At 38.5% G+C, this 13,984-nt stretch overlaps 1 protein-coding gene across 3 annotated transcripts in view; it reads left to right on the forward strand.

Annotated features, from left to right (window-relative positions):
* The window catches only part of LOC139969773 (DNA polymerase delta catalytic subunit-like), a 91,163-nt gene that overhangs the window by 24,587 nt on the left and 52,592 nt on the right, over window positions 1-13,984 (forward strand). For all 3 annotated transcript variants that reach the window (XM_071975027.1, XM_071975028.1, XM_071975026.1), the window contains exons 15-21: window positions 1,250-1,345; window positions 2,738-2,875; window positions 4,095-4,267; window positions 8,764-9,019; window positions 11,552-11,684; window positions 12,222-12,391; window positions 13,885-13,982. In XM_071975027.1, the coding sequence (XP_071831128.1) occupies window positions 1,250-1,345; window positions 2,738-2,875; window positions 4,095-4,267; window positions 8,764-9,019; window positions 11,552-11,684; window positions 12,222-12,391; window positions 13,885-13,982 (1,064 nt within the window). The remainder of the gene's footprint in view (window positions 1-1,249; window positions 1,346-2,737; window positions 2,876-4,094; window positions 4,268-8,763; window positions 9,020-11,551; window positions 11,685-12,221; window positions 12,392-13,884; window positions 13,983-13,984) is intronic.

The raw sequence follows: 13,984 nt of genomic DNA on the forward strand, positions 1-13,984 counted from the left end.
ATATATACCTACATATATATATATATATACACATATATATATATCTATCTATATATCTATCTATCTATATATATATATATATATATATATATATTCAAACCTGGGCCTCTCATCGAACACCCTTACCACTAGGCTATGGATGCTGATTGTATGTCCAGAGGGTTGAAACCGGTAAGGAAGGTTGTAATTCCACTGTAGGCGTTTGTCACCTGTATCGAACAATACTAGTTCTGTTTTTGGTGACATACTTGCTTTACTCTAGAGATCAAACATGATACGATGCTAACCAACTCGAAAATCATTTGTGATTCTTAAAGCCGGATCTCGAAAGTGATACTTTGAACATATATATATATATTTACATTTGTTTATATATATGTTTAGAGCCCTTTGCATGTAAGTGCTTTGCTGTGGGTTGGGCAATACATGTATATTTTAGTCTGCACTGTAGTATATTCTATTCCATGATCTTCATTGGCTTAAAATCAAGGAGAGGGTGTACTTTAAAATAATATTGATTGTGTTTAAGTCTGTTAGAGGACTGGGTCCTAAATATATCCATGATTTATTGGTAACCTCTGACCGTAGAAGAAATACTTTATTGATAGAGCCTCGAGTTAAATCCTCGTATGGGTATCGCTCGTTTGCGAAGGCTGGACCTAAATTGTGGAACAAGCTTCCTGACAGCCTAAAAGAAATCCAAAATGCTGCTACTTTTAAGAGGCAACTAAAACATTACTTATTTGTCAATGGTTCTGATTTCATCCAGAATCTCGACCAGGTTTAACTTTTATATCGTTACTTTGAGATTTATTTAGTTGTTTTCCAGCACAGCAGTGCACACAGTTTTCTGTAGTAGTTGTGCTTTTAAGCCTTTATTATTATTATTATTATTATTATTATATTTGCCTGTTGAAGCATAATATGATCATTGGTAGTAGAGATATTAGTGCATGGTACTAACTTGTACTCGTGCCTCGAGCCTGGTACTTGTACTCATAACAAGGGTCACTCTAGTTGTGTCCATCACTCATATACTGGTCATACATTATTCATGTTATGCATCTGGCTAAGTACCGTTACTTGTCAGGTATAGCCAATCATATTAGTGGATGGAATTACAGGGAAGAATTTTATAAGTCTGTTTTGGTCATACTCTTCTAAATTTATAAATACTCTCAACTCCTCTTATCTACAATTTACCAAACCCTTTTTTTCTCTTTTTCTACTATTAATTTGGTTTTGTTAGAGTGTGACAGCCTTTGGTAGAATGATGATTGAGAAGACGAAACAACTTGTGGAAGGGGCTTACAATATCAAGAGCGGGTACTCACACGACGCACAGGTGAGACATACCCAGGCCTAGAAATTCACACTTTTTAACCAATTGGTGCCCCCCCCCCCTAAAAAATATGCAAGAACTTCCAAAAAAATCTAACTTGGTAAAATCAAGTTCCGATCTGCCTGGATATCAGAAAGAAAAAGTTGTCATAATTTTTTTTTTTTTTTTTAAATTGATTTCATTAACAAACACCTGTGAGTGGTGAGAATTAGTTGTTGTTCTGATGACAGGAAGTAAGAAAATCTATGAAATCACATCGCAAATGTCAAATTAATTTGTTAATAAGCTACAGTACAGCTGTAATTACCCAGGTCAGGAAATACCCTATCTGCAATAGTTCTGTGACATTTAGAAGTCATCCTTTTCAGCGAAATTTTGCCCATGTGGAAACAGATGGTTGATGGAAGTGCTTTGTAATTTGACAATAGCCTGAGAACAGAAATTTGCCTGTAATCATATTAATTAGGTTCTCAAAAAAGGGCGTGAGGGCCAGATACTGCCTGCTGAGAAAACATTAACAGGATATGCGAGCCTGTAAGGTCTTAGCACACTCCTGTTTTAGAGGGATTTTTTTTCTTGTCTGGTCCTTTGCTGCAACCCATATATTTTTGGCTCTTGTCCTCGTAAGAAATAAATTAAGTGTTGCGGTTCACTATTGAACAGAGTAATGAGGACATATGAAATTTTTGAGAAATGGGCCGTGGTTTCGAAAATGGTCGAGGGCTTTTAGTAGTTATGGTAACAAAAACTTGAATGTCCTATCAAACAGACAGCAATTGGAACAGGGATGGACAAGTCACTTCATGAGAATTATATACTGAATATGTTTGCCCCCACCCCCCCAAAATAAAAAAAATCTACAGACAGCTCTCCAAACATGGTATAAAGCAGTATTCTATATAAATATTTAAACAAATTCAGTTAAAAACAGTTTGAAGGTTAAGAAGCTCTTTTTATAACATTTGTCTATTTAGTTCCGACCTCTACGGTCATATAATGCTCTGTCATTCAAATCTGGGGTTGCAGACCCCCTTACCGTCCCCAAAACATTTTGGAGGGTCGCCAAAACTTTGACAGAGAAAAAAACTTGCCCATATTATTTTGTGGGAAATAGTGGAAACATTATTGAACATGAAATATCTTTGAAAGTTACAATTATGACCCCTATTTTTTGCTACTATTGCACTCTTAATAGTGGTATACAAATTTCTGAAAATGTGAGAGGGATACCTTGTTGCTTCTCCTAGTTCAAAAACATCCATCACTAGAGGTGATTTTGAGATAAAGTTGAGAGATAAAGTTTTGAGATAAAGGTAAAGGTGATACAGTAAGGTCAAAATTGGGGTTACCAAGCTAAGAATACCAGAGATATAATGTTCACGCTTTCACATACAGGTGATTTACGGGGACACAGATTCGGTAATGGTCAACTTTGGAGTAGACACTGTCGCTGAGAGTATGAAACTCGGACAGGAAGCCGCCTCGAACATTTCAAAGAGTTTCCAGGAACCTATTAAACTGGAGTTTGAGAAGGTTTGTCCTGTCTTTTGTTTTAATATTGGAAAGAGTCGTTACTAACAAGATCTTCCTTGTGTCCCCATGTTTTTCGCACTATTTGTTTGTTTTGTATAATTTTAATCTGTTTCCTTGATTGTTCTTCTTTTTGCATTTCGTAGTTTATATCGTCCTTGTTGGGGTGAAGCTTTCTCTGACTACATGCACATTGAGGTATCAACAATGATCAAATGCATGGAACTTTTGTCTGCACATTTTATGTTATATGTAGTACCGATTGTGTGAAATTCATTGCAGTAGAGGTTACGTCCTATGCAGCCTAGCTGCATTTAGCTGCAGCTCCCTTAAAGGACCAGCAGTGCTGATTGTGTGAAATTCCAAGTGAAAAAGGTTACTTCCTCTGCAGCCTGGCTGCATTTAGCTGCAGCTCCCTCTACGGACCAGCAGTGACTATTGTGTGAAATTCCAATGCAAAAGAAGTTATGTCTTATGCAGCTTGGCTGCATTTAGCTGCAGCTCCCTATAAGGACCAGCAGTGCTGATTGTGTGAAATTCCAAGCAAAAGAAGTTACGTCCTATTGCAGCTTGGCTGCATTTAGCTGCAGCTCCCTCTACGGACCAGCAGTGACTATTGTGTGAAATTCCAATGCAAAAGAAGTTTTGTCTTATGCAGATTGGCTGCATTTAGCTGCAGCTCCCTCTACGGACCAGCAGTGACTATTGTGTGAAATTCCAAGCAAAAGAAGTTACGTCCTATTGCAGCTTGGCTGCATTTAGCTGCAGCTCCCTCTACGGACCAGCGGTGACTATTGTGTGAAATTCCAATGCAAAAGAAGTTATGTCTCATGCAGCTTGGCTGCATTTAGCTGCAGCTCCTCCCTCCAACATCCTACAGTGTCTAAGCCTGTTGGCTTTCTGGTTCGTTTGATTTAGTCCTATCAGCACTGTCTTCTTAATTCTTAACTCCTCAACAGACATACCATATGGCTTTCTTGTTTAGGGATGCTTGTACCCTTTGTCTAGGTACATCATGATGTTGTCTGGCACACCCTTTTTTTCCTGATATTATGTACTGCCACTGGATAAGGAAAACAACTGCCTATATTACCAACATTTCTACATGAAGAAGCTCTAGAATTTTGCAGTGTTTAGCTGTTTTTTGTTTTAAAAAGAATATTTTGATACATGGTTAAACTAATATCATTATTTATTTGAATTTTTTTTCTTTTCAACTTAGGTTTACTTTCCATATCTCTTGATTAATAAGAAGAGGTATGCCGGCCTATTCTTCACCAAGCCAGACACTTATGACAAGATGGACTGCAAGGGAATTGAAACAGTTAGGCGTGATAATTGTCCTCTTGTTTCTAACGTGGTCGGACAGTGTTTACAGAAGATTCTCATAGACAGGTGAGCTCCATAGTTTTGTTTTCAACCTATTCCTTTTAATCGGGAACTCCTTACCTTCTGGACAAATTACTTATGCATTTTCCCGCGCCATCGGCGCTCAACTCACGAAAAAACGTACCACTAACTATACCGTAGCCTACCAAGGGCAGCCGACCTAGCCAGCTCTGTCTGGCCAGATCCGGTGCCTTGGTCTGGTCATTCTTTTCCTCTGACTTGCTCTATTCAGTTGCAAGTCTACATCGAAGGTTTTGATGCTTGTTTCGCATCCGCATAATTAGTGACTCCGGCACTGTCAATGTTACGTACCACCCAGATTGGATCAGACCCGGGTTTTGACCTGTAGTCTTATGAGCCCACTGCTTTCTGTTGATCATCGAAGAGCCCATTTAGGTCACATGCAAAATTATTTCTCCGTGATATGGCGACATTTCATAAGACTGAACAGTCTTAGTTGCGAACTGCTCTGCCGAATGTCAGCCGAAAGAAACGCTACATGTTGGCTTTCCCTGACGGAAGCCGACATGAAGTTAAAACTGTAGCGTCACAGACAAACACACACTGTTGGCCTATCCATGATTCTGTACGCATGTTGGCCTATCCAAGATTATGTATGCATGTTTACTACAAGGATGTCATGTGGTTATTGTTGTAATATGTTAGAAAAGAAAGAAGAAAAAGGAAGAAGAAGCAGCTTACCAGCTATTTGTTTGGTTTCCTGCTTCAGTTATGAAAACTAATTTAAAGTACTATTACTAGTAATAACAAATTAATCCAAAGGTACATCACTATTTCATATAATTACAGATATTGTCTCTTTGCTTCTAGTGAAGAGTGACAGGCTGCTTGGAGCTCATTTCCATTGGACCGGTTTTGTCATAAACATGACCCCCCTCCTTCCCTCCCTCCCACCTTCCTCCCCACCATTTCCTCCACCTCCCGCATCCCTCCCTCCTCTTCACTTCCCGAGGTATCTCTGCACCGTCAGCGATAATGAGGAAGGTAAACCTCTCGTTAAGAAATAATTACAGAGGGTGTGGTTTTACTTATACAGCGATTTTCACATCTACTGATCTTTCTGTAAATGAGTGAGAGATGACCTTTTAAAATATGTGAGATGCTTTGTAAGAGCACCCACATTGTAGGTAACAACATGGCGCCTGCATTTCAGTTGGCCAAACTCTCTATATATGACTGTAGTGTGGGGAAGCTCCAAAGGCTGCCATTTAATGTCCACCATTTGAAGTTCTTCACAGAATTGGAATTTGAAACTTTTGGGGTAAGTGAATAGGTGAGATTCTGGGGTTAGGGCCATTACTATCTTTGCAAGTAACTGTTACCTGTTCAAGGGTGGCTTTGCAGGCGATAGGATTCCAGATTATGGGAAAATACTGTAAAATACTTAAAATTACATGCCTTAATGCTTTGGAGTCCTTGAACAAGTTTTCATGCAATGATTCCATGGAACAGTGTTTGCGTATCGTAATTTGTCAAGGTTAAGGTTAAGGTGGTAACACTTGGTAAAGCGCACATTACTGTTAAAACACTCAATGGCGCTGAACTACAATACAATTATAAAAACGATTTCTTAAATAAGTGAGTCTTCAAAGCAACTTTAAAAGTTCTGATGGTCTTCGAATTTCTTGTGTCGACGGGGAGAGCGTTCCAAAGTCTGGGACCAGCAACGCTGAAAGAGCGGCCTGCGAAACATTTGCAGCGTGTGAAAGGAACCTTGAGAAGGATGCCCTTTGACGAGCGTGTTGAACGACCAGGTGTCTTAACCTTGTCTTGCCCCATCTCTTCCAGTCCACAAAATTAAATGTTACCAATAAGACGGTGTCATTCAAGATCGAACAAAACTACATTAAGTGGATTGCTCTTCCACCTCTCCTCTTCACCTAAAAAACAGCCGATAAGAAAATTGAAAGTGGTATTGGCTGACATAGGAACAAGCCAATAGTCAACTTCACACATAGTTTTAGCTTGGACACTTAATGGATGAATCAACTTATTTGATTCAACATTTGTCGGTTAACACTTAACTGGTCGGTTAACTTAACGTCAATCAAAACAAATCACTGATTTGCCCAATGTATCAATAGCGATGTACCTAGGATAGATATATTGCTCGAAACAAAAACATGTTCCGAACAAAAAAAACCTGTAACATTAAAGAGGTCAAAGAACCATGATTTTTTTAATCAGCTACATTTTCACGAAACTAGTCGATCCTACGTCTAAAAGAGGAGGCCCTTGAAAAACGCATTCATTCGCAGCACGATCTGCTCTTTTTGTCGATGAAATGGCAAACTTATGTCATCAATGAATTACAATAATATTAAAGAGACAGGTGTCGGTCTATCTTTTTGTTCATATGAAAGAACCCGTTGAGTATTACCTCTCAAGCATTTCTTAGAAAGTGGATTGCCTCTACAGCTTACAGGCCATGAAAACTCTAAGGAGAAAGGCACTTTGGACGCAGTCATTGTTTTGTCGCCGAACTTTTACTTTCAACTCTATTTTATGGTGTTTTATGTTTATATTCGTGCTTGTGGTGTATTCATCTTTTCGGTTTGTTATTAATTGGGTAATTAACGACTTATAAAAACTAATTATCAACTATTGCTTCTGTATCGACGGTTTAGCTAAATGTGGGAATATAAGCTAATTGCCATCGTTAAGGGGATGTCAGCATCAGTGGTGCTATCAGACTTGTAGCCAAGTAATGAAAACAGTATTGGGGGGGAAAAAATTGTTTTTCATCTTTAAATGTCCTTCCCAAAGTTCAATACTACCGAGTCTGATTCAAAAGGACATTGCTGCAAAATTTGCTGTGTGGATTTGTGAATACCTCTATGATATGTTAGTATTATAGTGTCTAGTAATTGGATACAGATTGGAATTTTTAGTATTGGTGGGTTTCGAGATCTGTTTGTATAAGGATTAAATTTGTCCTCAGAAATAGTCCATAGAAAGTCCCAACAAAAGATGCTGCCGGATAATGACGATTTTTTTATAAATGAAATGTCCAAGCAAAAAGCTTTATTAAGTATTTAATGCCGGTGATTACAAATATTGTGTATGTATTGCATTCAATAATACCTGTCTTACAATGATGATGCTATTATTGTGTCTGTTCTCACTCATTGGTCACTGTCTGTTATTGACACCAGCTCCACTGTTTTCTGATCTGTGTCCTAACAGTATCTTTTGTTTGTTTTGTTTTCTCATTAGCACAAACAAACAAATGAGCACTAATTTGGGACTGAAATTGTAAACTGTAAATATGTCATATCCTGTTCTGTATGTCATTCCTCTTTTTTCTTCAAGAAATGAATACAGCTGAGTTTTTTTTTATTTATCCAGGCCTTAAATGTTGTCTATAAACCGGAATGAAGGAATTTCCTTGGTATATTTGATCAGTTATTTTGAGTTCATTTCGTGTTACAACTTGAGGGAAAGTCCATCAGCAGGAAGTCATTGCACTTAAGTTTCTAGTTAATTAAGTGATTGCAAAATGTCATCTTACATCGCCAGTTTCTATTTCAATATTTTGATGTGACTGATAGATCAGGTTGTCAGTCTCTTTGTAAGCTGATGGTAGTATGGTAGCCTAGTAGTGTAACCATAGCAACTTCTCAAAGTATGCATGCAGTTCATTGACCCCAGTTGATGGTAGTATGGTAGCCTAGTAGTGTAACCATAACAACGTCTGGTAGTATGCAAGCAGTTCATTGACCCCATTTGATGGTAGTATGGTAGCCTAGTAGTGTAACCATAACAACGTCTGGTAGTATGCAAGCAGTTCATTGACCCCATTTGATGGTAGTATGGTAGCCTAGTAGTGTAACCATAACAACGTCTGGTAGTATACAAGCAGTTCATTGACCCCATTTGATGGCAGTATGGTAGCCTAGTAGTGTAACCATAGCAACGTCAGGTAGTATGCAAGCAGTTCATTGACCCCTGCTGATGGTAGTATGGTAACCTAGAAGTGTAACCATAACAACGTCTGGTAGTATACAAGCAGTTCATTGACCCCATTTGATGGCAGTATGGTAGCCTAGTAGTGTAACCATAGCAACGTCAGGTAGTATGCAAGCAGTTCACTGACCCCTGCTGATGGTAGTATGGTAGCCTAGTAGTGTAACCATAGCAACGTCAGGTAGTATGCAAGCAGTACATTGACCCCTGCAGATGGTAGTATGGTAACCTAGAAGTGTAACCATAGCAACGTCTGGTAGTATGCAAGCAGTTCACTGACCCCTGCTGATGGTAGTATGGTAGCCTATTAGTGTAACCATAGCAACATGTGGAAGTATGCAAGCAGTTTTTTATTATTACTGACGCTTGAGTTTATCTCCTGCATGTTTCTCAAAATTGACAATCACAAAACACTTAAGATTTGAGCTGCTTTCCAAGGCAACCATGTGTGGGTTGATGACCTTTGGCCCTCTCCTGTGCCTATTTTCACTCTTGGTAGATTATTCTGTTGACAGAGATCCAGACGGTGCAGTGAACTATGCCAAACAGGTTATTTCAGACATACTCTGTAACAGGGTCGATATCTCACAGCTGGTTATCACGAAAGAACTCACCAAGACTGGGGAAGAATACGCTGGAAGACAAGCTCACGTTGAACTCGCCGAGAGAATGCGGAAACGTGACGCAGGCAGCGCACCTGCGCTAGGCGACAGAGTCCCGTATGTCATCATCGGGGGCGCAAAGGGTGCAGCCACTTACGAGAAATCAGAGGTCAGTCTTGTGGATGATAGCAATGGTGATGTTTTACCCCCAAATAATCAAATTATGATCACTTTTGATCAAACTCCAGCAAAAAGGTTCACTTTCACCTCAAAGAATTTTCCTACCCTTGATACATTTAGTTGCCTAATTATACACCCTCAAGTTTTTGTTGGTGATAAGTTTCAAACCTTTAGCATTTTTAGCTGATTTTGGGGGAGGGGAGGGGGGGGGCAGGTGGAGATTTAAAATGCAATCATTTTTTTTCTATTAGTTTTGTGTTTGCTTCTTCTTCAAAGAAGAACTGGTGAGTTAATTTCCATATAGCAGAAATAATCAAAATCTCAAAAGAACCTCGAATTGAGGCTACTTTTCTTGTCGGCCATCTCTCTAAGAAGAAATGTTGAAAAACATCATCAGGTACGTGAAGATCTCATACCTTCACGGGGTAATAATTCAGTACAGTGTTCAAAAGGATTAGATTAGCAACGCCAAACTACATCCCAAGGAGTTTTCCTTCTGTCCCGTCAGTTGCTTGAAATAGGTGTGCACTTTATTTGACAGTCAAAAAAAAAGTTGTGCAATCTTCCTAGGTCTGCTACAAACAAAATCAGGAATAAAAGAACGAGGTATTGTTAATATAAGTTATAGCAAACGCAAAATTTAGTATAAATGCGGCTCTCAGTGTGTGTCTTAAATTTGGTCCGTGTCGAATATTTCAGTGCTGTTAACATAGGTGGGTGGGTGCAGCAGGAAATGCACTCTGAGTCTGTGTGGGTTTAGCTCCCTATCAAGTCTGCTTGTCTAAACAACGGATAGGTTACATATTTCTTAAGTTAACAATGGTACTAAAAAAAATTCTGTTAATGTTCACAAGGTATGGAGGATTGGATGCTATATACACATATCTATGTTTATATATATGTATATAGATATACAGATATATTTATATGTATATATATATGTACATATATATGTACATATATATATATAGATATATATATATATATATGTAGATATATATATGTATAGATATATACATATGCATATATATATATATATACTTATCTAGCGTCATACTTTCATTGTGTTACATTTTGTACTTTTCATTCGACTGCCAAGTATTGCTGACGAAGGTCCTAGGGGGACCAAAAATTCCAATATATTTTCTAAATCATTACTCCCATATGTATAATATATGTTTATATAACTATATACATGTATATGTATGTTTATATGTTTTCAATATAATCATGCAGAGAAAGTTTCATTTACATAGAGAACATTAGCAGCAGGCCTTTGAAAGTGCAAGGTGTCACATCACCTTTTAGTATGTATACATGATGATGTACTGTAGTGCTTTAGAGATTTTGCAGTAATATGCTTAGCAACCCACCTGTCTTTTTTCACAGGGTTTTAGTAGTGAATGTAAGTCATCACAGGTATTGGAAACTCATGAATATTCATACCCTTTACAATGATGCAAAAAATTGCAGGCAAAATATAAACTGCAATATATTACAAATTAACGTGTCTGTGAAAACCCTGTGAAAGCCAAATCCAAGGAACTGTGTGCCAGGGATGCTTTATAGGAATTTGATCTACAAATCATCTACAAGCCTTTGGTGTAGTTTATTTGAGGAAGGTGTAGGGGAGGTGACAGAAGACTGTTTTGAAACCCTGTGCATGTATGTGATGAATGTGGAATGAAGACTGGCTGATATCAAGCCTCTCATATTCTCTAAGAGTGTTCAGAGAATGACAGGATAGGCTTTTAATAGAAGCACCTCAGGTGCAGGGTTAGCTAATTCATCAACTCTGCAGTGGTGAAGAAAGTCCAAAATCATTGAAAGAACAGTTTTCAACTAACAAACTAGAAATATCAACTCCACGGAAGACTGCGATCAACAGCAATAGGTTTGAATAGGCCAAGAGAATGTGGTTCCCAGCCGGAGTTTGAACGGAAAAACCTAGTGGTTGCAGAGTGGGACGATCGTACCTTGACCATATCAGAACCTAGTTGGTTGCAGAGTGGGACGATCGTACCTTGACCTTGACTATGCCAGAACCTAGTGGTTGCAGAGTGGGACGATACATTGACCTTGACCATGCCAGAACCTAGTGGTTGCCGAGTGGGACGATCGTACCTTGACCATGTCAGAACCTAGTGGTTGCAGAGTGGGACGATCGTACCTTGACCTTGACCATGTCAGAACCTAGTGGTTGCAGAAAGGCACGATCGTACCTTGACCTCCACCACGCAAAAACCTAGTGGTAGCAGACCGGGACACTGGTACCTTGACCACGCCAAAACCCAGTGTTGGCAGAGTGGGACAATTGTACCTTGACCTCTCCCACGCCGAACCTAGTGGTTGCAGAGCCAGACACTCGTACCTTGACCTCGACCACGCCTTCACCTTGACAAACTTTGAGACTAAATTACTAAATGAAATCTCACTTCAAGCAGAATCTGTGAATTGTATCGAATAAGAAATTGATAAAAAAGCAACTCTTTTTCTCAAACTTTTCTGTTTTTTTTTTCAGGATCCAATGTATGTGTTAGAACACAGTCTGCCCATCGATACTAAGTACTACGTTGAGAACCAACTGAAGGGTCCACTTCTTCGAATCTTTGATCCAGTGTTAGGGGAGAACAAGGCTGAAGCAATTCTCCTAAGTAAGAATTTTAAAATAAAAAATCCACACAAAATATAATATTATTCCTCTTTTCATTTTGCCTGGTGTTGATAGAACATGTATTTTAGCTATTTATATGACAATAGTTCACATATTATATTTCATAGATGGAGCAATAAGGAAACTATAAGTTACTTCTTTTTTTGTTTTTTTCCTGAAATGAACAAATAGTTCTGCATACTAAATATTTATCACCACGACAACCACATAGATGTAATCATGTCTTGAACATCCTGTTTTGTACATACTTTTTGCAATATTCAGGGAAATAAGACAACAACAAAAAATTTAGGGCTACCACCAGTGCTGAGGTGAGCTTTGTCTCCCTGGAGATTTTTATCTTTCCCATAGTTGAATTTCAAAGGTGCATTAATTTAATTATTCTATAAATTATCTCAGGTTTTAATGTTAACAAGTGATAGATTTGATGGCCAAAATGGAACATGATGCATCATATAAAAATAAGAAACCGATGTTTTTCGTTCTTATTTTATAAAAAACAAATTTTTCCTGGCAGGAGGGGAGCACACACTTGTCAAGACTTACGTGGCTCCCAAGATAGGCGGTCTGACGATGTTTGCCAAGAAGAAAAAAAGGTGCATCGGATGTAACGCTGTGTTGGACAAAGAAAATGCGGCGGTCTGTCCTTATTGCAAGACAAAGGAATCTGAGATTTATCAGAAAGAGGTAACGATAAATTATAATTGATCATCCTGATAGGAAATGTCTTGACGATGAAATGATCTCAACTATGTCTTCCCTTCTTGTGTTGCAGAAGAAAAAACAAAATCGGGTCTTTTGTTTGTGAAAAGAGGTACTTGAAAGTTAAAAATGATCAAATTAACCAGAATTTGATCGCAACAATAACATAATTTGCAAGTTAAAATGTCAAAGGAGATCTTTCATCTTGGGTGAAAAAAACAAATTGGATTATAGACTGTTTGACTATAAACTTGCAACTTACTGATTGTAGGTATGAGGGTTGTTATTGTATTGAAGGTATAAACTTAGTCTTTTGTATAAACAACATTTGTTGTCAATATGAAGTTATCACTGCCTTACCTAAGAAAGACTTATCTATCATACCATGGTAGGATGCAGCCCTCTGACTGTGATATAACCATTTTATACACAAGTAGCTCTTCCTACTCCAGGAACGACAAGTAAATTAAAAACATGCTGGGATGCAGCTCGCTTATTGTGGTATAACTCACCCGCTAACAGAATCCACTAGATGTAGAGTTACCTCTGTCTTGACACAAGTGCCCTCTGCCTGTTTCAAGAGGTACATGGCTGTCATTATCACAGGCTGTGATGAAGCAGCCCACATCCCTTTGATATAACCCACTAACCGACAGAACCCACCAGATTCAGAGTTGCCTGTGTATACCTTTCAATATGATAGTCTTGACACAAGTACCCTCTGCCTGTTTCAAGAGAGACATGGCTATCATTAACACAGGCTGTGATGAAGCAGCCCACATAACTTTGATATGACCCACTAACCGACAGAACCCACCAGATTCAGAGTTAACCGGGTACACCTTTCAATATGATAGTCTTGACACAAGTACCCTCTGCCTGTTTCAAGAGAGACATGGCTATCATTAACACAGGCTGTGATGAAGCAGCCCACATAACTTTGATATGACCCACTAACCGACAGAACCCACCAGATTCAGTTTCATGACATTTCAAATTTAGTCGCTACATTTGTAGCACATTTCCAATCCAAGAGAGACGTAGCAATTGCCATCAAGCGATGCCATCAAGCCCACTTATCATGATAAACCAAACCACCTTGTTCACCTCTCTATAATAGTCCTTTAAGAAGCTCTTAAAGTGAACCGCAGCGAGTTTCTGTCCAGTAAAGTGGTAGCCAAACACAAAATTTCAATCGATGTGTGCCAACTTTTCATCTCACAATTGCCATATCGAAACTGAAAATGACCTCGGAATCCTTTTACCACATCTCGAGTAGTGTTAATGGTAAACAGCATAAACATCAAGTACATATTTCAAGACTTCCATCTTTTTAATATAATTGTAAAATTTTTATGCTATAATTTTTGAACATTTACATAGTCATTGAAGCCACTTCATTGAGGGGTGCTCTTAAGAGCAAAAATAAGTAGACAAGTTTTCACGACCTTTGTCTTGTTTGTGTGTCTCATTTTTAGATTGCTCAGATGAGTGCCTTAGAAGTTAAGTTTGCCAGACTCTGGACTCAATGTCAACGGTGCCAGGGTAGCCTACATGAGGACATTTTGTGCACAAGGT

The sequence above is a fragment of the Apostichopus japonicus genome, chromosome 7 (genome assembly GCF_037975245.1).
Source record: "Apostichopus japonicus isolate 1M-3 chromosome 7, ASM3797524v1, whole genome shotgun sequence".
In the NCBI taxonomy this organism is placed as follows: domain Eukaryota; kingdom Metazoa; phylum Echinodermata; class Holothuroidea; order Aspidochirotida; family Stichopodidae; genus Apostichopus; species Apostichopus japonicus.